Source organism: Melanaphis sacchari, unplaced genomic scaffold (genome assembly GCF_002803265.2).
Source record: "Melanaphis sacchari strain LSU unplaced genomic scaffold, SCAv2.0 Contig11_pilon_pilon, whole genome shotgun sequence".
NCBI classification, from domain to species: Eukaryota; Metazoa; Arthropoda; class Insecta; order Hemiptera; family Aphididae; genus Melanaphis; species Melanaphis sacchari.
Genome location: NW_020270469.1, coordinates 6,586,346 through 6,608,765, shown reverse-complemented (window position 1 = coordinate 6,608,765; position 22,420 = coordinate 6,586,346). Strand labels below are relative to the sequence as shown.

At 27.6% G+C, this 22,420-nt stretch overlaps 1 protein-coding gene across 2 annotated transcripts in view; it reads right to left on the bottom strand.

The window, feature by feature from the left end:
- Positions 1 to 2,956: 2,956 nt before the first annotated feature.
- The window catches only part of LOC112604223 (discoidin domain-containing receptor 2-like), a 159,572-nt gene continuing 140,108 nt past the window's right edge, over positions 2,957 to 22,420 (bottom strand). The window contains exons 7-15 of one of the 2 annotated variants that reach the window (XM_025353160.1): positions 19,272 to 19,479; positions 14,285 to 14,386; positions 12,800 to 13,240; positions 10,123 to 10,397; positions 7,918 to 8,291; positions 5,793 to 5,885; positions 5,516 to 5,657; positions 4,485 to 4,634; positions 2,957 to 3,202 (exon numbers count right to left, since the gene is read on the bottom strand). In XM_025353160.1, coding sequence (XP_025208945.1) covers positions 3,023 to 3,202; positions 4,485 to 4,634; positions 5,516 to 5,657; positions 5,793 to 5,885; positions 7,918 to 8,291; positions 10,123 to 10,397; positions 12,800 to 13,240; positions 14,285 to 14,386; positions 19,272 to 19,479 — 1,965 coding nt within the window. In that variant the 3' untranslated portion in view covers positions 2,957 to 3,022. The remainder of the gene's footprint in view (positions 3,203 to 4,484; positions 4,635 to 5,515; positions 5,658 to 5,792; positions 5,886 to 7,917; positions 8,292 to 10,122; positions 10,398 to 12,799; positions 13,241 to 14,284; positions 14,387 to 19,271; positions 19,480 to 22,420) is intronic. The other variant, XM_025353159.1, reaches the window with a different exon arrangement.

The window sequence follows — 22,420 nt, the reverse complement described above, 5'->3', positions numbered from 1 at the left end:
TCGATTTTAAACTCGATGGTACCTATATGTTATTTGTACAGTATAAATAATATTATATTATTGTAGCCATTTCTCGGTTTTATAACCTAAAACATGGTAGCCTATCGTACTGTTTGTTTAACGTTTTCAAAATTTGAAACGTACGTGAGCACACTCACACGTATACACACATACGGTAGCGCGTGCGCGCGTGTAATGTATAAATATACATTATTATGATTAATAATATTATGTTTAATATGTCAACTGTTAATATTAGAGGTGCGCGTCCCACACGATGATTTATTATAAACGAGAAAACTGTTCTAAATTATGTATAATATAGGTAAATTGCATAAATACGGTGGGAGCTTATCACGGACCATAGAATCAATACCGATGCTAAAAAATTGAAAATTGAATTGCATACTCTTATAATTGATATTTCATGGAAAATTATAATGTGGAATAACTTCCCATATATTTTAATCTATTCTGTAGCACGAATTGAGGTAAAACCAATTATGTATTTTAAGCGAATTAAAATAATATTATGCAAAACACATATAATGACATCACTATTTTACTAATGAAATTATAACGAACAAAAATGTTAGAATTTTACTATATAGAGCCTTGAATTTATAATGTCCATAACGATGGTTTCTATCACATCCGATGATCACTGTAGTGGTCTGAAATTCAATTTAGTTGGAAAAGTATACGTCTTAACTTAGATATTATAATAATTTATAAATAATGTTCTCTTCTTCTCGTGTAATCTTTGACAATTCCTAAATAAGATTAAAACGGTCTTCAGTTTTGGCCCAGATATTTGTTTATTTGATCTATCGGGTGGTATTTCTGAGTATCTTTCCACCCTGTAATTTCTCACTAATTAATTTATTATAAAAATTAATTTTTGTTTAAATAAATGTATAAATTGAAATTCTGCTTTTTAATAAAAAAATAATTTTCTCAAAGTAAAATTTTACTTGTTTCTAAACTTTATTGAACTTCATATTTTTTTTTTATTATTAATACTATGATTTTATGCATTATATTATTTAAGAAGATATATTTATAATTTATAATATTGTACCTAACTACCACATAGTATGATTTATCATTGATTAACGAATCGATCTTTTTTTTTTTTTTTAGTGGTAATATCATGTGTGATTCGAAAATCAAATTTTAAATATTATTTACCAGTGAAGACATGTTATAATGATTTTTGAATTCATTTATTACGAAAGGTTGATAATTAGTTTTAAATTATTTATTTTTTTAATTAAGTATTTATGTTTAAAATTTAAAAACAATTTTGATTTTAAAATTAAATACTTTTTTAGATTTTTAAAATTAAAATTAACTCACTTTATCACATAGATACATATTGTAAATGATTGTGTTTTTTTTGTGTAATATGTTCTTATAGTTTTATATATTGTACGGTTACTATATACTACGATATATTATATCATGGAATTGTCGAGCTATTATAGTTTCTTATGAACTGAAAGATAAAAAAAAAAAAATTAACTTAAAGTAAAATAAAAGTTAATGTGCATGTGGCATATAATGTGAATGATAAAAGTTAGATGAGTATTTAAAATCTATAAAAAGTAGCACTTACGATAAAGTAACAATAAATATTTATTTATTTACGTATACTTAATCATATTTTTATTGTACGTATTATGATAATGTCGTATATTATTCTTATTTTTATTCTTATGTACTGAGTTCATTGATCATTATTAGGTATCTGATCTGTTATGTTGTTTATGTATATTTATATTGTGCTGAATAGAAATTTAATAAATTGTTCTTTCACATTTTTTTTTTTTTTTTTTTATTAAATTATATTTTTAATTACAATTTTGATAGTTAAATAACGTATTTTTTTAAATTTTTTTTTTAAGAGCGTTTAAAATATCAAGTACAGAGAAATTAGTTTTTATTACAATAATGTTATATGCATAATTATTATTTTTCGTACTTGTTTTGAGAAAACACTGTCAAATTTCTTTGCATAGACACAATTGTTGCGTTTTAGAGATGTATATATAAACAATATAATAGACGTATATTTTTGCCATAAAACGTAAAAAAACCAAAGAAACACTCACAGAAAAACATGTTTACAGATCATTTTAATGACATTAACTAACGAATTAAAACAAAAAAAAAAAAATATTAGAATTTAATATTAACTTAACAATAGTGTATATAATGTTCATTATTGCACATCATAAGCCGATCTTATGTATTAACATACTATATATATAATATAATATATTATTTATTTTAATACTAATTATTACTATATAATACAGTTTATTATTATGACTAAATAATTAGACCCTACCGAAGTAATTATAGGCCTATAGTAGTAAAACGGTTTCGATATATAATATTATATATTATAAATAGATGACATCGAAATTACAACTCATTTCAATATAATATATATTACATACCCTACCTCATTGATTGTCTAGCTAACAACGTTTTCGATTATATAACATAATATTAATTACATAATATAGGTATATATATTAATTTTTATAAAAGTATACATGAATTAGAAAAATACACGATATGAAATAGTATATGGAAATAAATTGTCACGAAGCGTTTGTCCGGCGATCCCGGTTGGTTGTGAAGTTAGAAAAAAAAATGTGATTTTTCAAAAAAAGTTGTATCACAAAGTCATAGACGAAGCAAAACCCTGTTCTCACTTTACACGGTTAACCTATACATCACAATAACCTATGTCGCTGAATGCTACAAATCAAGAATTTTTTTTTTTTGAACAGAGCGGGTAAAGAAAATAGGTTTAACAAGAAAATGTACCTTTTTCATATACATATACGTAAAATATACAAATATATATATAGTATATACATACACATAATATATACGCAATAAACTAATACCTATACAAATATTATAAATGATTACAAACAATAATGGTAATAATATCAATAGTAATAAATATTATTATGGTTTAAATAATTTAACAATACAATATTTATTATATCGGTGAAACGTTGTGCAGTTGCTTGTCGATCTCACACGAGTACGTTGTGTGATTGCGTTTCAGGAAATGGTAAAGTTGTTTGAACGTGGGCCTTAGATTTTGATCACGTTTCCAGCATTGGCACAGGAGCTCGTAAATCTCGGTAGGGCACAGGTTGGGTTTGGGTAATAGTACCTGGAAATGCGAGTTATTCCATAATTTAATTATTGGAAAATATGTATATTATATTGTGCCACGTAGGTACACATTTCATGCGCAATAATAATAATTATATTATTCATTGGAATAGTTCGGAAATATAATGATTTAATATTCACAGACATAATATGTACCTATTATATTTTATTCTTTAGTATTGTATTTCGATTTATTTGATAGAAAACTCAATAAAAGTACTAGAAAAAATTGGCAAAAATTTTATTGAAATGTTTATTAAAATTGACGTGTCATTATAATTTTATTGTATTATTGAAATGAAAAAAAACTCAATAAATATATAAATATATACCAGTTTCTTATATATTACCGTCAACTTTATACATGTAATTAGCGTGACAGATTTGTATGACTTTCTTGATTATTCGAAAACACCAATAATTCGAATTTTTTTTTTTGTCTCTTAAAAATGTCTTTAGACACTAAAATACTCGATGTAATAATGCCATTTCAACAATTCAATGTTATTTAACATGAAAAATACATTAGTACAAATTAATAATTATTCACTTAAAAATTTGAGTTGTTAAGTCGAATGATTTGGAAATGTTGAATGTGTACATAACATATGTAAAACATAATTTATTATGGTATTCATTTTTCTGCACGAACGTGTTATGAAATTGAATTACGAGAGTATAAAATATTTAAAATTTTTGATCAATTTAATTTTTTATACTCTATACTCTTAGAGATTTAAAAATTCATTTTTATAAAGAAATATTTACGACTTCTAGACTTTCCTAATAGAATGTATAGTTTTGAATATTATTACAATTAATTATTTTAATTCAAGTTAGTTATTATTTAATATTATATTATATTAAATTAACTTTGGTAAACCAAAATTAGTTTAATCGTATGTTGTAATAGATCGAATCTTATAATAAAATAGAAAATATAACGCTAAAATTGGATTATAATGACTTATGAGTTTTGCTGGGAAAATATAAATGAAACGAGACCAATGAGTGAGCAAGAGCTTTTTTAATTTTTCAACATTTTGATGGAATACTGAAACGGATTACTGATAAATAATTTATTATTTCTTTTGCATGAACATATTATCAGTAATCCCGCCTATTATAATATGAAAATATATGTTAATAAATATTGTATTACACTGAGTTTTTAGTTGGTACGAACCAATAAATATGTTTTTAATTTTGCGTATTTTATATAACACTTATAATAAAGTATCGTGCTCTAATTTTTTAGGCATACATAAGTTTATACTCACTTGTAGCTCTCCTCCGTAGTACATCTGTTCAGCGTTGTGTATGACCTGCTCATTGGTGAGGTGCGGGAATGGTTTATCTCTAGCCATACTCAATAATTCCCACATTGTTACAGCGAATGACCATACTGTGCTCGGACACGTATATCGATCCTATTTGGAAAAAAAAAAACATGAGTATTAAATTATTCTTATAGTAAAATTTCATCTGGTTACATTCAGACAATTGTATATTTATGGTTGATAATATCTGATTATCTACCCGAGTCCTCTTTTATTCTTCTTTTTATTTAAAAAAAAAATAAACAATGATAATAATAATAACAATTCACTGTAGTGGATATAACATATAATGTCAGAAAATATAATTAAGTAAGAAAAATTGTATTGAAAAAGTTTTCAAGTTACAATATTATGTAATTAAAATGCTTTGAATAAGAAATGCGTAAATACATAAGAGTACAGTGAGCACGAAATTACATTTTTTAAATTTATATATCGTTATTTAAATCAAATATTATCATAAAAAAACAATGTTCTACGGATCTTCATGCAAGAAAATATCCTTATTATGAGGTTTATACTTTGAAAATAACGCCAAATCTTTGTTGAAAAATAGTACCTACTACCTAGTGACTGAATAATATTTTTTATTTTTAGAATAGTCAATACCATGATGATATGAAAATAGAATAACATCTACAATTGAAAATAAAAATATATAAAAGTTAATATTTGATACATGATACTATTGATACTTAATGAGTAATAAATATTAAGAAAAAGAAAATTATTTAAAAATAAGTAAAAGTTTTAAGGTGAAACAGAAATATAACTAAATAACATAATATATACACTATATTATTATATACTTAAGGGTACGCATATTTATTTTATATTTTTGATATATTTATCAATAACTTATCGATAGTGCAGTTTTAAGTATAAATGTCATAGGTAATTTAAAATATATTTTTAGGTTCACAGTCGTAATAATAATTAATTTTTATTATAATATATATATATAGTATTACTAATAATATGCTTTCCCACGGAAGCCATCGAATCGGTGCCGGAGGTCTGTTTCCGATTTCGCTATAGTCCTTTTTGTAAGCCGGATTACATACTGCCACGTCGGCCACTTTAATCGAATAGCCTCTCGAAACCAGACAGTTTCTGTTTACCGAGAAAAAAAACCAATACGCATTAAATGGATCGTAGTTGTGTACTTGTGTAATAAATCAATATCATGTATAATTTTAAGTATGATAACAATATTTTAGAAGCTTTGGAAAAACGATTTTAGTTTACCTGGCCGCCAAGTCTTTGTGTACCACATTCTTGGATTCTAGATACTTCATGGCCGATGCGATTTGAGTGGCCATGAACATAAGCGTCGTGTACCTAAACAGTAATATACACACTTTAAAACATGATAATTTTTATTTAAAACTACGTCAAGAATACAATTATTTATAGGTTACAGTGTTATATTAATCATTGCAGTCTTTAATATTTCAATAGTTACAATTTTTTTTTTTTACCTTCGAGTATTTAACTAATAAATATTGTATACCGATGGTATATTTTAAGGGAAACATGTGTTCTATCACGATATCTAGCTTAGCTTATAGAAATCGTTGAACACGTAATATTCAGAATGTTTTTCTAGTATATTTGTTAATATCATATTGTTGGGCAATTGGTGTATTCACCATTAAATTCATTAGAAATATCAAAGAATATTCCATCATTCGTTTTGTATTAATCATAATTCTGAATGTTCTGCTGTGTATACTTATTTAAATGTTAGTAAATACGCAGTTTTACAGTAGTATGTATTATATATAACTTACCTATCTAATTTTAAAAATGTAAGCAATTTTAACAAGAATAAATTATATTCAATTAAAAAGAAAATAATTATGCAAGGTAGGTACTCATAATTGTAAGTTTTAGTTGGTATGATTAAACACTTATTTACCTTATTATAAACTAGTGGTATAATTTTATATGATATTAATTTTTTAATTATAAAATGTTAAAGAAAATAATCGATATATTTGTGTTGTTATTATGTATAGAAAAAAATTAATATACGTTATCAATAATGTTTTTGTAATAAAACACGTTCGATTGTATTGGTTTAAAATTTTTTAAAGATTTAAAGATGAGACAAAGTTTTTGATTTATAGGAAATAAAAAATGTGATGCGTTTTAAACTAATGTGATATTGTATGATGGGAGAGCTATGTAAGAATAGTTAAGTTTTTTGTCGAAGAGAAAAAGCTATGTTTTTGATGAATATACAAGTAATTACCTTCTAATACGAGTAATATAATAAAATTATAATTAAAGGTGATTTTCCGAGGGTTTTGCTTCAATTAGTTAAATGTATGTTTTAACATTAATTATTTAGTTCCCATTATGTTGTATACTACTTATAATTACTACCTATATACCAATAAAAAAAGGATAATGGTTATACGTATTGCAGCAAAAATATTAGGATATGTTCTTAACGAGAATAGAATAAATAATGAACTTTTTTTTCACTAATAACTGGCTTAAAATTTGTAATGATATGAAAAACTCGGTGCAAACATTACAAAAATGGTTTATAAAAATAATTCATAAAATATTTGTGTAAGATTTTATTTGAAGCATATAATTTAGTAATAAACTGTTTACATTTTTTAAACATTTTTAGTTACTTCATACAAAATCTGAACGAGTAGTTTTTTAGCTACTAAGATTTTTGTATTGTACATACAATTTATTAAAAATGGTTTAATAAAAATAAAAGATAGATTTAATGTTGCATTTAGTGTTTATTATACTTAGGTTTCTTTTATGAATTACAAATATTGATAGAATAATAATAATCTCTATAATTTTCAAATTACCATTATGATTTTATAACTTCCAAGCTCGTTATCATAGATCTACTATCCTTAGTATAAAAACTAATCAAAAAATTCAAAAACTACTTGTTCGAGTTTTGGTTTTATACATAAAAATGTTTAGAAAAATGATTTACTAAATAGCTTACAGTATAATTTGATAAAAATATGTTTGTATCTTTATTGGTTTCTTTAAATAGTACAAAAAAGAATTTGAAACTATGGTGTTTAAGTAAATTATTTGAAAATTCCAAAAATTAAATTTAGAATAACTTCAATGTTGAAAAAAATGGGAGGTGGAGCATGTTTGATGAATCACTCTGTGTATATATAAACACATTAACACATAAACTATAACTTTACATATGCATTATAAAACAAATTAATCTATCTTTCGGATGTACTGTATTTATACAAAAAGAAAAAAGTTAAAAATATGATAATACAGTAGTATAATATATTTTTCGAGCACAATATTATCATATCAATGTGTTATATCATCTATAAACGGGGTAAATCGGTAATCGACTCACGTGAGAGCGGAGTGCGTCCTTAACACAATGACTAGGTCACCAAGCTCTGCTGGGTACTCAGTGATCAACCACGGCGGTGACTCAGTGGTACACACGCCGAACACGCGCACCAGGTTCGGGTCGAGCAGGCTGCACAGGAATTTGACTTCCCTGGTCGAGTCGGAGTTACAAGTCTTAGCCGCTACACGTCCATTGTCTGTCATACGGATGTCTATCGTTGTCTCGCATACGGTTACTTCGCCCAAGTGCGAGCCGCCAAGTTTACTAACCACATTTAAACAGTATCGCGGTATCTGAACAATTTCCGCTTCCCGGCACTTGTATACTTGGCCCATGCTGGGACTAATGTTCCATGACACCGAAGGAGGTGCCATCTGAAAAGAGATAGACTATAGAGTAAAGAGGGATAGAATTTAAAATCTAAGTAAAATCATTAATAGCTTAATCTCAATTTTAATGAGAAAGATAAAATAATATTAATTGGACTATGCGGTTTGAAAACAAAGTAATGACAATAATAATAACTATGGCACATAGTTTATCTAGCAACAAATAAAAAACCTCATCTAATTGTTTGCGAAATCTGTACAACACGTCATATTAACAAATTAAATCAAATTAAAATAAAAAAATTATATTTTAATTTTAATTCTTTGGATAGTAAGTTAATTTATCGTCATTCGTTTCAGCACTAATCAAATGACTTGCATATAGATATAAATTCAAAAAGTTTTGACGATGTAAACTCATAAATAATCATAGTATAATACGTTTTTTAACGACACATAATATTATGCACTAAACCGTATTTGTACATAATTTAATATTTAATATATTACGGGTACCGTTGTTACTTGTTTGTATATACCATTCAAATGGAAATATGGAACATAAAAATCGTGTTTTATTTAAATAATAATTACTCGTTAAACCTGTAGTCTCTATATCATAAATATATTTTTATAAGTGTATATTATTTAGGTGAAAGAATACGAGTAATGTGAATAATCTGGAATTGCACATATGTATAAATTTCAATGAATTTTATTAATTATTGTACAATACCTGTACAAAAATCATATTAATGTATTAATTTTATATATAATAATGTAATAATTACTTTATCTACGTGACAAAAATTATAAACAATGTCAAACGCAAATTATTGTATTTATCTATGTAAAATACAAATAAAACGATAAAGAATACATCGATACTATACTTCAGCAGAAATGATCGAGATAGTAAATATTGTACCTTCATCAAATTAGTTATAATTTAGTTACTATATTTTAGTGATGGTGTGAGTTATTAGTTGTTCCATATTATAATGTATAAATTAATTATTAAGGTTTTAAATAACTAAATAGTATGCATAATACTAGAATTAATTATACAATATGTCTTTTATTTGTTTATTTATATTATTATTTTTTTATAAAAATAAAGTTATTTCACAATATAATTATTATAGTTGTGTAGTATAAATCATTTAAAAATGGAAAATTCCTTTTAGTGAACAGTATTACATATAGAATAGTAATAATTTATGGAAGTTAAATGTTATTAGTTTGTTCAAGGAATTTTCTGTTCAAAAAATAATAAAGATTAAATTTTCATCCATTAATTATGTTTTTTAGTGCTCAATAGTTGTTTGGTTTACATCCGTTCTTTTAATAATAATAGGTATAATAGGCAGGCATCTATTACAAAAAAACATAATGTTTCATTATTATTGAATTAAATCGTATTTTCTACGAAAAATATCACTTTATACTTTTTATAAAAAAGGGAAATTAATCAAGGTATAGACTATAGATTAGCACTAAGTATATTTATTGATATTGTTCCTTAAAATGAATATATATATATATACTTGGTATTATATTAATATTATAACGTAGGCGATCAATCAAATGGTACTAATATATTGAATTTTATTTTATTTGAAGTCAAATGTCGTTTACTCGTGCCGGAGTATAACATATTATTTGTGAAACAGCGGAAAAATTTCCGAACCGATATAAAAAAAATCAATAATAAAATACAAACTTTGTATTGGCTAACGCGAAAAAAAACATTTGAATTCCTTCAGTCGACCCCTACCATTGACAGTCAGGTATAAATAATCGTCAGCAAAAGTCCCTCACTATTTACGTAGACATCTCGTTTCTGGCTCGTGTGTGTGTGCAAAGTTTTACTTACCCTGTGCTTTTCGCGAGGCGCTGTGTGAAACCTTTTCCTGGTGACCGGTACGTCGGTGATGTTGCATTGGAGGTGTTTTGGCCGAATCAGGGCATCGACCTGAACCGGCACGGGTGGAGGCGGCGGTTGACTCTGCAAGCTTCGGTAGTGCAACGAAGTGACGCTGTCTCTTGTCGAATATTCGGCGGCCCGGATGTCGATTTCCAGACTGCTCAGCGATCCGCGTTCCGAGTCACTGCGACAAAATTCTTTTGCAGACATCGTGCTCCTTGCGTCTGAAATTGAAACGCATGTCTTTATAATGTACTATTATATCGTCGAAAACAAATAAGCCCAAAAATGTTCATCGAATTTTGTCCTCTTTTCAGAAGCATTCATAAAATAAATAACATTAATTTTTTTTTTCAGGATCTTACAGTTTATGTTTATATTTAATAAATGGCAATATTTAGGCAATTTGCAATCTCGTAATGGTTACTCGTTGCTTTTGTTTTAGTTTTGACTAGGGCTAGGATTTATATGCAATAAAAAATTGTAAAATAAGCATTTGGCTTATAAAAAATATGCAAAAATATGCAATTAATATAATATACACCAAAATAAAAATAAAATATACATTTAAAAAAAATTATAAGGTTTAAAATTAATTAAATAATATTTTTAGCTATTCACGCTATTCAAATGTATTACATAAAACAATTATACGTTGTTTAAAAATTTTCAAAACTGAACGGTTTTCTATTAGATTATAATATGGGCATAGTTAGGATTTTAATGGGTAGAGGGGAGGCAGTTGATAACCTTTTTTTTGGTTAGGTTATTTGATGACTTTTTTTTTTTGCTTTTTTCATATTTTATAGTAAAATTTTTAAACTTGTACGTTTGGTATAAGAAATACAATTTAGTTTAAAGCGCAGGGGGGGAAAGTCCACCCCTGCCCACTTTCGCTACGTACATGGACCTAATCTAACCTTAAATAGGTATTTTTGAACAGCGTCAATACATATACTGTCGTATGATAAAAATGTCTAGTAACGAAATATACCATAAAATATGCATTTTTCGCGTTTGTATAGTCAAAATATACAATAATATTAATTTATTCAAAATATGCAAAATAAAATCACCACTGTTTATCTCATCATGAGGTGATTCGTGGACATTACTTACATAAGCAATAATCAGAAGTTGCAAAAAAATAAACTGTTTCATATAAATCCTAGTCCTAATTATAACTCATTAATGATATAAGCGTGAGCGTGGTATTTATGGATATTGGGCTATCTAAACACGCGTTGCAGCTGCACATTTGTTAATAGCACCACCGTCAAAAAATTAAAAACATGATTTTTTTCTCAAGTCACGCTATTGAGAAAAAAATCTTATGTGCTGAGTTCTATGGTTATATTAATTTTTGGTTTGTTAGGAAGAGGATGATTTTCTATGGAGTGCATTAGAATTATGTTCCGTAAAATAAAAGTAATAATAAAACAAAAACTTGTGAAAATTTGTCATATTCAAAATTTTATTATATGGTTTCGAAATAGAAATTTAAAAATTGAAATGTAATACGCTCTGTAAGGAGTCGTTCTCATTCAAAAAAAAAAAAAAAAATAAAAAAAAAATATTGAAATTTGATCATCTTACGAGGCGTGAGTTATTCTTGTAAGATATGTTTTCGGGTAAGTAGCAAGTTACACGCAAGTTCCTTAAAACACGATATTATTCGTGTACAAAATTGATCGGTGGGAGTTGGGAAGGATTTTACAAATTTTTTAAAATCAATTAAGTTAGGATAAGTTAATTTTTAATTTCATTATTGTAAATCATTTTCTTTGGAGAAGTTGTATACCTTCATCTCACGGACTCATGAAAGTAAATTTGCTCTATATCTTTATGTAACATTCAAAATACTTTCGAGTGATCTTATATTAACCCAAGAAAATATTGTTGTACTCTGATTTAAATTCGTTTATTCCATGTACTGATAATAATCGTATTCAAAAATACAGTACAATAGTTCATGCGGTTTTTCACTTTATTTCGCTGTCGATTTATCTATGCAAAACAAACGATCGATAGAGACTTACTCGGGTAATATTAATTATTATATTGTTTCCAAAATACGAGTGGCATTGTTTAATTCGAAAGTTTTATGCACAGTGGCAGCTAGCAGTTATGCATATTTGTATTTATGTATCTTTGAAATATTGTTTTGATACTCTATATTATATGTACAAAATAATAATGACGTGTGGTGTTTTAAGATTACATCGTGATTAATTATTTTGCTGCCACTGTCAAGCAAATGCATAGTTTTAGTGAAAAAAAAATACAATAATCGCATAGGTACTATGGTCATAATTGTTGGAGGTTTTTTTTTGTATTTGAACGGAGATTAACATTGCAAAATAAACAACTATTCTGACATTGTAAATATATTGTTCTATTATTATGAAAGGCGATTTTTAAAACATTGTTTTTTTTTCAAATTGCACGGCTTTATGAAAAATTTAAAATTCTTAAGAATTATTATCACTCATTATTTACGCAAAATTATTATTTTCCACTTTTTCATTCAGTGGAGTATCAAAAATTGATTAGGAAAATTAGTTAACTTCTCAGTAGGTACTACTTTATTATGCGTATAAACCTTATGTTTATATTATATAAATACCTTTGCTACTCCTAATTGTCTCGTAGTCTTTGCGGGCTAATAGTGGCGTTTCGTAGACGACATGCTGTGATTTGTCGTAAGTATCTGACGCGAAACTATCGCTACGCATCTGTTCGCCGACCGCCAATGGGTTCTCTGTGATGTGGCGATTACCGCCTCCGATGACCAAACTATGATTGTGGTTGTTGTTTTTGTTGTTAATAACGGTGGTAGTGTTGTTGTTGTGAGGCGATAAGTTCATGAATATATCCTTCATGTTGATCGCTACTCCAAATGGCTTTTTGAATATCGAAGTGCTGATGGTCTGATGCTTCTTGCGGCGACTCAGAGCTAACACAATGGCGCAAATACCAAGTAAGATGAGCGTGGCGGCCGTCAGCACGCCGATGAGCACTTCTACTAGCCCTCCACTGGTCCTGTCATCCTTTTCCTTGTGTGCAGCTGTTAACATAAACGTATTTTATTTAATGTACAATGCTTTGTGTTCAAGACTTACACGTTTATAGATATTTATTGCATTTTCTCGAAGCAAAGAAAATAATGTTCATCCTTTATGGATGTATCTCCCACGGGGATAGCATATACGAATATAGTCTGTCCCTGCGGGATTTTCCGTCTAAAATGGAACCACCCGTCAATAGCATCTTTCTTGTCTCTCGTCCGGAGAAAGGTATAGAATTGAACCTATTTTAGCCTGATTACATTTGGGTTAAAAAGGTTTAGTTCAAATTGCATTCGGATTTGAAAAAAATTCTATTCGAATTGCAAATTTGCACTCAAATCGGTCAGTCGGAATTGGATAGAAATGTAACATGGTCAAAAGTGCAAATGAATACATTTTTTTAAAAGTTATTTCGTTTAAACAACGTATACTCTAAGGGCTAACAATTATTTAAATTTAAGAATATGGTTTTTAGTAAATTGAATAAAAAACATCTGAGATTTTAAATCCAAATGTACGTATAGATAGACTATTCTATTGGATTGAGACATAATGGTTTATGTATCCCGTCAATAGAATTAATCTACGATTACTGACAGCAAGATAACGCTTAAACGGACATTTGTTTCGGGTGCTATTACAGTACCTTTTTTAAAATTAACATATTTATTTAGATCACAACAGACCTTTTGAATAGGTATGAGTGATGTAATAGTATAGGAACCTTCTACCAAGACCAAAAAAGCATAAGACGAGTGGTGTGCTTTTAAGGATACTACAGGATAAATGAATAAATAAGAAACGATATAATATAACGACAGCCGTTCTACATCAGGTATTTCCATGTATAATATATATGTACTTCATAACTGCGTTTCTAGTCCGAATATGGAGCGAGTCGTCCCTCCGGGAATCGCGCCTCGTTAATAAATGATGCCACCCAATCCACTTCTACCCTTCCCCTTACTACCCAACTAGGGTAAATCGAATAAAAAATAATAAAAAAACAACAACAGCCACATGAATATATTAAAAACACTTACTGGTGTCGGGCGAGTCCCAAGGCGGATCCACCGCTCCTCCAACCAGCTGCTCATCCTCGAACGGCGCGTCCGCGTCCACCGTCACGTTCTGAGCCAACGGTTCTGCAAAAAAAAAAAAAAAAACAAAAAATAAATAAATGAAAACCGAGAATCGAGAAATAAATTTACAAAACACTCGTACAATATTCAATCCAAAACGCGAACGCGATTTGTGGCGATTTATGCACGTGCTTAAACACGCAGAACACAATAAATCATTGTGACCATCCTCCCATTCATCTTCTATCTTATTTTTTTTTCTCATATCATATAATATAAACATAAGGTAATAAACTACACATATGGCCTGCCTTTATGTGTATTTATATTTGACGGCAGCGGATTTTATGACAAATAATTTAGGGTAGAAAAAACATATTGGCACTCTTTGTTGAATATTTTATAAATTGTGTCGTACGCGCGTGATGTGATAAACAAAAATCGCATACGCAGTGTCGATAAATTAGTACGCGATAGCGAGCATGGCGCGTGTGATTTAGTTTATATTGTGTATTACACTATAATTTTATTATGTAATTATTGATATGGTTTACCAACAAACAACAACAACTCTTTATATTTTCAGCGTGGTATATTAAATTGTCACCAAATGTATTAAACTGAAGCTGTTCTAGAGAGTTGCTGTAGTGTAAAAAAATGAAATGAAAGAAAACAAAACTCTGAAAAAAAAGTAATTAATTTTTAATAAACAGTAAATTGTATGCAAAAACAGTCATTGCATAATTATGTCGATCGAGTTTTTTTTTTGCACTTCGTGGTTAGGTAATTAAATTATTTTTAATTTTTGTGTAGATGTTCTACTATAGGCCGCTTGAGTTAAAAATTGTATATGCTTGACAAGTGATAATAATTATAATAATAAAAATAAATATTGAATTCCAAAAGTATAAAATGATTAAATTATATGACGAGTAGTCAGTAGCGTAATTGAGAGAAGTGGGGGAGGCAATGTAGCAAATGCACTCACCTCACGATCCTATTAATTAGTATTTAGTACATTACCTAAGTATTATATATTTTCTCCTGATTATTTCAAAAAATTCTGATAAATGTATATTTGACCTCACAAAGAACAAATTACTAAATTCGTTTTTTATCATTAACTTGCTTCAAAATTAAAAATGTATATTAGTATAAAATCAATAAGGTAGAATAGAAGAGTATTATAGTATATATCTAGAGTATAATAGTTTTATTCTTGTCTCTCCTCACTACAAAACTAAATCAAATACACTACACTGTGAGCAGTTAAGTGTTTTTTTCCATAAATTATCTGCACTAATTATTTTGACCTAACTGAGCTGGAACATCTTGCTCTTCTTTTTATAAGTACATAAGGAGAAATCTATATATTACGATGCTATAATTGACGTAAAAAATAAAAATTACGTATCTTACCTATAATACACGCACACACGTCATATACATTCATTGCTCGCGACCAGTCGTCGCTCGTGGGTTTTTGTGGTCTTTAGGGGTGAGCGGTTGTAAGACGGAAGGTGGGGGGAGGGTGGTAGAGAGCAAGAATTTAAATAAAACTGAGTCCGTTGTGCCGGAAATAAATAGCTTCATAAGATGAGTTCCTATATATACTTTCGCATAATCCCCGCTCCATAAATAACCCGCTTATAAAGAACGAGAGAGGTATACCCGGTACTCGGTCATAACTTATACACATACATACATATATGCATGGTATGTGTATGTGTATATTATGCGTATGTACGGTGCTCAGCGGTCGAATAAATGATTCAGCTTTCGTACGTATTGTGTGTGAGTGTGCGACTCGGTGCCGGGTGGGACGGATGTGCACAGAGAGAAAGACAAAATAATAATAAAAGAAAAAAAAATCGCAAACTTTTTTGAAACTGCGGTGGTGGCGCGCATATATAACGTACATGCATATTATTGTGTATAATATATGTATTTTATGAAACCGCCCCGTCGGAGACGGAAGACTTAAACTTGCCCACTGCGCTTCCGCGTGTCGAGCGCGCGTGAAGTCTCTCAGCTGTCAAGGTTTCAGAATATTGTGACTGTTAACTATTACCGTTGCAGCTGCTGCTGGGTTATATTATGGATATACTACTCGTACAAAATGTAATATAGTATATCGTTATAGTCATATTTAGTAGCGGCGTTGTCATGTTGATCATCTGTGTTCTAGAAAAGTCTAGAGAAAAATGGCTTTATTTTTATCAAAAATATTATGCGATTGTCATTGCGATCACAATAACATCATCAAAATCAAACACAGGAATTATTACTAAGAGCTGTAAGATTTAATATTTATTTCAACGCGTGTCACGAGTGGATTTTAAATGTATTTAGTTTAAAACTCATCCATCGTTTTGAGTTAATGATCTATGTACACGTTTAACTGCTGTTATAGATTACAAAAATGGGAAACAAATACCTTCATTACTCAGATGTATTCAGAAATTGCATAAAATAGCGTATTTGATTGTATTTGTACAATTAATTTCTTTTTGATGTTATTGTACGTTCGAACAAATGGAAATTAAATTTCAGAGAAAATATTTACATACGGATATCGTACATACAGAATCTTTGTTGCACAAAGGTTTTATTTTTAATAATAAAACGATGATTACATAAAATGTATAATAAAGTTCTTTGTTACTTTAAGTGTGTTTACCCGATAATACATAAATAAATGTAAAAACATTTCAAATTAGTACGGTTCTTGATTTTACTTTGTTAATATTGAGATTTGCGTTGCATACGCATCTTTATTATTCGTGCATTTTATATTGATATAGTGTGTACAAAAAGTCCAGTGGAAAATGCATATAGTATTATTACATGAGTTTTCTTACGACCGGAATGGTTTCGAACATGGCACGCGGAACGAAACTTTTTATGTGTTGATAAACAACGTAATAAATTTAATGATTATAAGCTTTGCCGCCGGCAATACACGATTTGTACAATATAAATATAATATATGTATGGAACTTCGAAGGGGTTTCTTAGTAAAAATTATTGTTCATTCAAAGTTCTACATTTTTAATAACGAATTATTCGAGTGAAAAATAAATCGATGTTTCAAACAAACTCGTATATTTGAATAAATTAAAAAAAATATATTTTATCAGATATAGTTGAGAGTGTATTAATATTATCATAATATACCGACATTGTTATGCATTTATGATTCCTATTGTGGGTTTATCAATTACTGATTTATATAAGATATAAACTGAATTATTGTTCAGTATACTTAGTTCTACATATCGGAATACGAAAAGATTTTTCGATGTTTTGTTGCATAAATATAAATATAATTAGGTATACATTCTGCATTACTATTTTCTTAAAACAAATTAACATAATTATTAATAGTTAATAATTTATGTGTTAAGAAGATCATTATTTTAAAGGATCTTTTAGGTAAGTGATATATAAAAAGCTTACTTTGGTATACATACTTTTTTAAAACTATAATAAAAAAAATAATTGCATTTTTGACTTTGTATTTTAAAATCTCTGTATAGATTTTTAATTTTTTGTTAAAAAAAAATATATTTTAATTTATCTGTTTTAACCACTTCTTAAATTTGGAACTTCTTGAAATCCCAAAACTTAACCTTAAGGTTATAAAAAATATTTTAATTATTTGAATCCTTTTTGGAATCGTTAAAATAATTAGTCTCGGTTTATACATGCGTGGATGGTATACTACTACGATGTCGTGGTTACACGAAATTATTCAACAACGTCAATCCTCATGCAGATGTCAGTTGTCCGTCAAATACTATTCAGAATGTGATGATAATACTGTATTGGATTCTATTTGATTGTATATTAACGCCACATGCAGATATGTCTGGGTTTGATTTATACTTGTTTTACATGGTTAAAAGTTCTAATTGTCATTAAAACAATACATCGTTTACGCGTTGCAAGACCGTTCATACAATTACAGGTCGATTTTTTTAACGTTGAAAACTAGTTATTTTGAAAAGTATTCCATTTATTCTAGATAAGAGGAGTAAACGGTACACCCTATAAAATTGATGCAAAACTACTTTATTCATTTAAAAGTTTAATACTTAGTAATTAATAATTACTAATATAAATAATAACAATAATAATAAATTATTCAATATACGAAATATATTCATACATTTGATTTAAAAAATATTCACCAACAAATTCAGCATTTCAAAATTTAGATATTAATGGATTAAATGTAAGATTTTATATGAAAAAAATATGGACTCTACAAATAGCGTTATAGGATTGTATTTAATATAAATTCGCTTCCATATCCCGGCTTGGATCCCTCAATAATACGACAGAATGTAGTTATTATGCCTTGATAATTCAAATTATTTTAATTTTCATATACTCACATTGTCGTGATTTATATGATATTTAGATGATCTTTCATGTATGTATAAAATAATACTTTAAATATAAGTATAAATTGTCAACGTACGTTATACGTATATACAATACTATATAATAAATAGACACATCTATAATTTATTTACGTATACCAACCGTAAAACTACATAATATTTAAAAAAAAAATACCTGTATATTGCTCAAGATACTAACCGAATACCACTATCTTTATGTAATTATACAATTGATTACTTAACTAACAAAGTTAGGTTTAGTGATAAAGGCATTCCCAATAGAAGGAGAAGGGTAGAAAGTGATGTTATACCGGAAACTGTGAAATGGCCATGGTGTAGGTAAATTGCCTATTCCAGGTTCCGTGTTATATTTTATTATCGAGATGCAAAAAGAATATTACACGTTTTATCAGAAAAAAAATCATATTAAAAGCATGCATTGCGTGTACAGATCACCTAATTAGGTTTTCACGAAGTCCATCGTTTTATTATCTATATAAAAGTAAATAAGTATCAATTATGATCTATGTAGTTCTTACCGGAATCAAACTTCACTTCGCTTATCATTATCCATTTGCTGTAGAAGTAAAGTTGGATTTTCACGTACTTGCCAACATGATTATGCAATTGTATGTCAACATCTCTCGCATTTTCTAACACAGTATCTGGCATGTATGTATACCAAACAGATCGTCCGTGATAGTGTAGTCCACCCACACTGAACTGTATCCTCGCTTTTGAGAAAACCTTGTGGAATGAAAAAAAATATAAGTCATAATATACAGATAGACAAAAATATATATGGTAAAAAATATTTATTATGTTATGAAAGAAAAAACGATAAAAATAATGTAGATTAGATGTTGACTGAAAAATCAACTTAAAAATAAAAAATTGACTAAACAGTCAAAATAATTATTAAAGATCTATGAAATAGTTCTGCTTTATAATAAATTAAGGATGTATAATATAATCGCAGTCACTATTTCTAAGAATACTTTATAATTTATATTTTATGTTAAAAAGTCTTAATAACAACAAAATAAAGTAATTATTTTTGTTTAAAATACTTATATAACTTTGTTAAAATTTGAATTTCAAATATTTATAAAAAAAGATTATACATATTTATTTTGTACTAATTTTTATTTTATCATAAAAAGCTACCTAAGTTAATTTATTATATAATAACTGTAGTGTATTCTATACTAAATTTTACTATGAGTTTTTCATTATATATTTCGCGAGTTAATTTTTTTAAATACTAACTTACCAATTATAGGTTTTTTTTTTTTTTGAGAATTTGAACAGCTGTATAAGTTTAAAACATTCTGCAATTTTTTGATTTAGTTTTAAATTTAAATGTTTAATATTGAAGATTTAGGGTTGGATATTGATACAATACCAAGCATTGTATATAAACAGCTGGATTATTGAGAATTTTAAGGTACATAAAAATTGATTAAAGGTTAGTAAAATAAATTTGTTAATGATTTCATTAATTATAAAATGATTTTAATTATTTGCGGAATTGACATACTTGATATAAGATATTTAAAACTAGTAAAAAGAAAAAAAATGTTAGTATAAAGGTAGGTTTATTATTTTGGTAATATCAGCTACTTTACTGCGCAGGAAAAGTAATAACTCAATTATGTTTATTTAAATATTTATACCACGAGCAAATTTATACTGCGTTGCCTCTAGACATTTTACTTTGCACCCTTTTCTATAGATCTCATATCGTTCTACCACTAAATACCAAATTGTTGTCATTAAAATTTTGTTGCAAAAATAAATTACGTAAAACGATAAAATGAACTAATTTTTACAGTAAAAATGTTGCCTATGCATTGTTCGTATTTTCATATATACATATACACATCCGGAATAATATATTATATTTATAAAGGCATACCTACGTTTGATGTTCTTATAGAATTTATACAAAAATAATTATAAACTATGATTAAAAATATTTTTCTTTTATATATTTTTATAAATATGATGATATTTCCAATTATATTTATTCAAACATCAAAAATATATCTATATTTGTTGGTAAGTAATCAAGAGATTAAAATTAGTAAGGAAAAAAATCAAATATGTTATTTAATATTTTTTGATTTTTGTTTGAAAGATTGTATATTTATAGTATTTTTTTTAAGTAGCTTGTAGCGTTTATACAAATACTTAGTGATGATAATTTTAATAATTTTTACATAATCATATTTTATAACAAAATATGCACTTACGCTATTTTTTGTTATGGATTTTTTCTATATATATATATATGTATATATCATGTACCTATAATGCATGTCTGTTCGTGTCAGTTTTGATTACAATATTATATTTTATGGCAATAGATGTATTCATAATTAATATTATTACAAGTGATTAAAGATGATTATTGGTCAGGTATACCTATTTATATGATATTGTACACAAACACGGACATACCTACAATAATTCAATATCCATATTATAAAAGTTTAAAATATGCATCAACTAACAATATACAATTTTAATGTTTAGTATAATTAATTTTACCAGTATATTATATTCTATTTAAGTTGGGTAAATATTAGTAAAAATAGAAAACTTATAAATGATTATTGGAGAAAATATGGATATAAAATAATTTTTCGTTATAATTTCAAATACTATTTAATTGGTTTTGATTGGTATGTATTGTTAAAAATATAATGGATATAAAATGACAACGAAATATAATATTCATCACTGAAGGACAATTTCCTATTCGTGACGTTCTGTTATAAAAAAAATGTAGATTATATCTAAACACAAGGTAAAATTATGTTTCTCATTATTTAAAATGTGTTTAAATATACATTATTGTTGGCCTATACTATATAATTACTATATACAAGGGCCGCGGTAAATGCCTTTGTTGTTATAGTACTATCCTTAATGTCGGGTTAGGTTTATAAATTTTACGTTATTTCAAGAAGTACCAATGAAAATTTTCAGCAACACTAATGACTATAATAACGTGTAATATGCGTGTATTACTCCTAATTTCTAAACCTTGAGAAACATTTTACACGATTACAATTTTTGATTACTTATAATAAACAGTTTGATTTGGTTGGAAAACTTATTCAATGTTTTAATGCTTTGTTTTACTATTAAATTTACTATAAGACTTTTATGTCATCAATACAGCATAGTGTTATAGATGTTAATGAATTTTTATCTTCATTTTTACTTTACACATCATAGTGTTGAAATGTATGTCTGTATTATTATATGAATGTAATACATTCTAAAAATCAAAAACTGTATTATGGTTAACATGTGATTGTAAAATGTATCGATTGTGTCCACGTAATGCAATCAGTGGGTCGTGTGGTATTACGTAGCAGAGGTTGGTACCATCTCTTCCTGGTAAGCGTAGGTACTACACAGACACACCGTATATCACGTCATGTACGGCATGTTTTATTCGCCTAGTAACCGTTTATTGTTGTTATTATATTTCTGGAGTAAATGAAACATATACGATTCATAAATCTGCCACTGGCATTACGTGGTCAGGCCTTAAAAGGTCTTACCTACCGCGAGGCTATAAATTTTTGTCAAAACCAAAAAAAAACGAAACCAGCCGTTTAATGGAGTCTCGTGGACCCTATTTCAGCGCCCCCATATCGTTTTTACGCACACA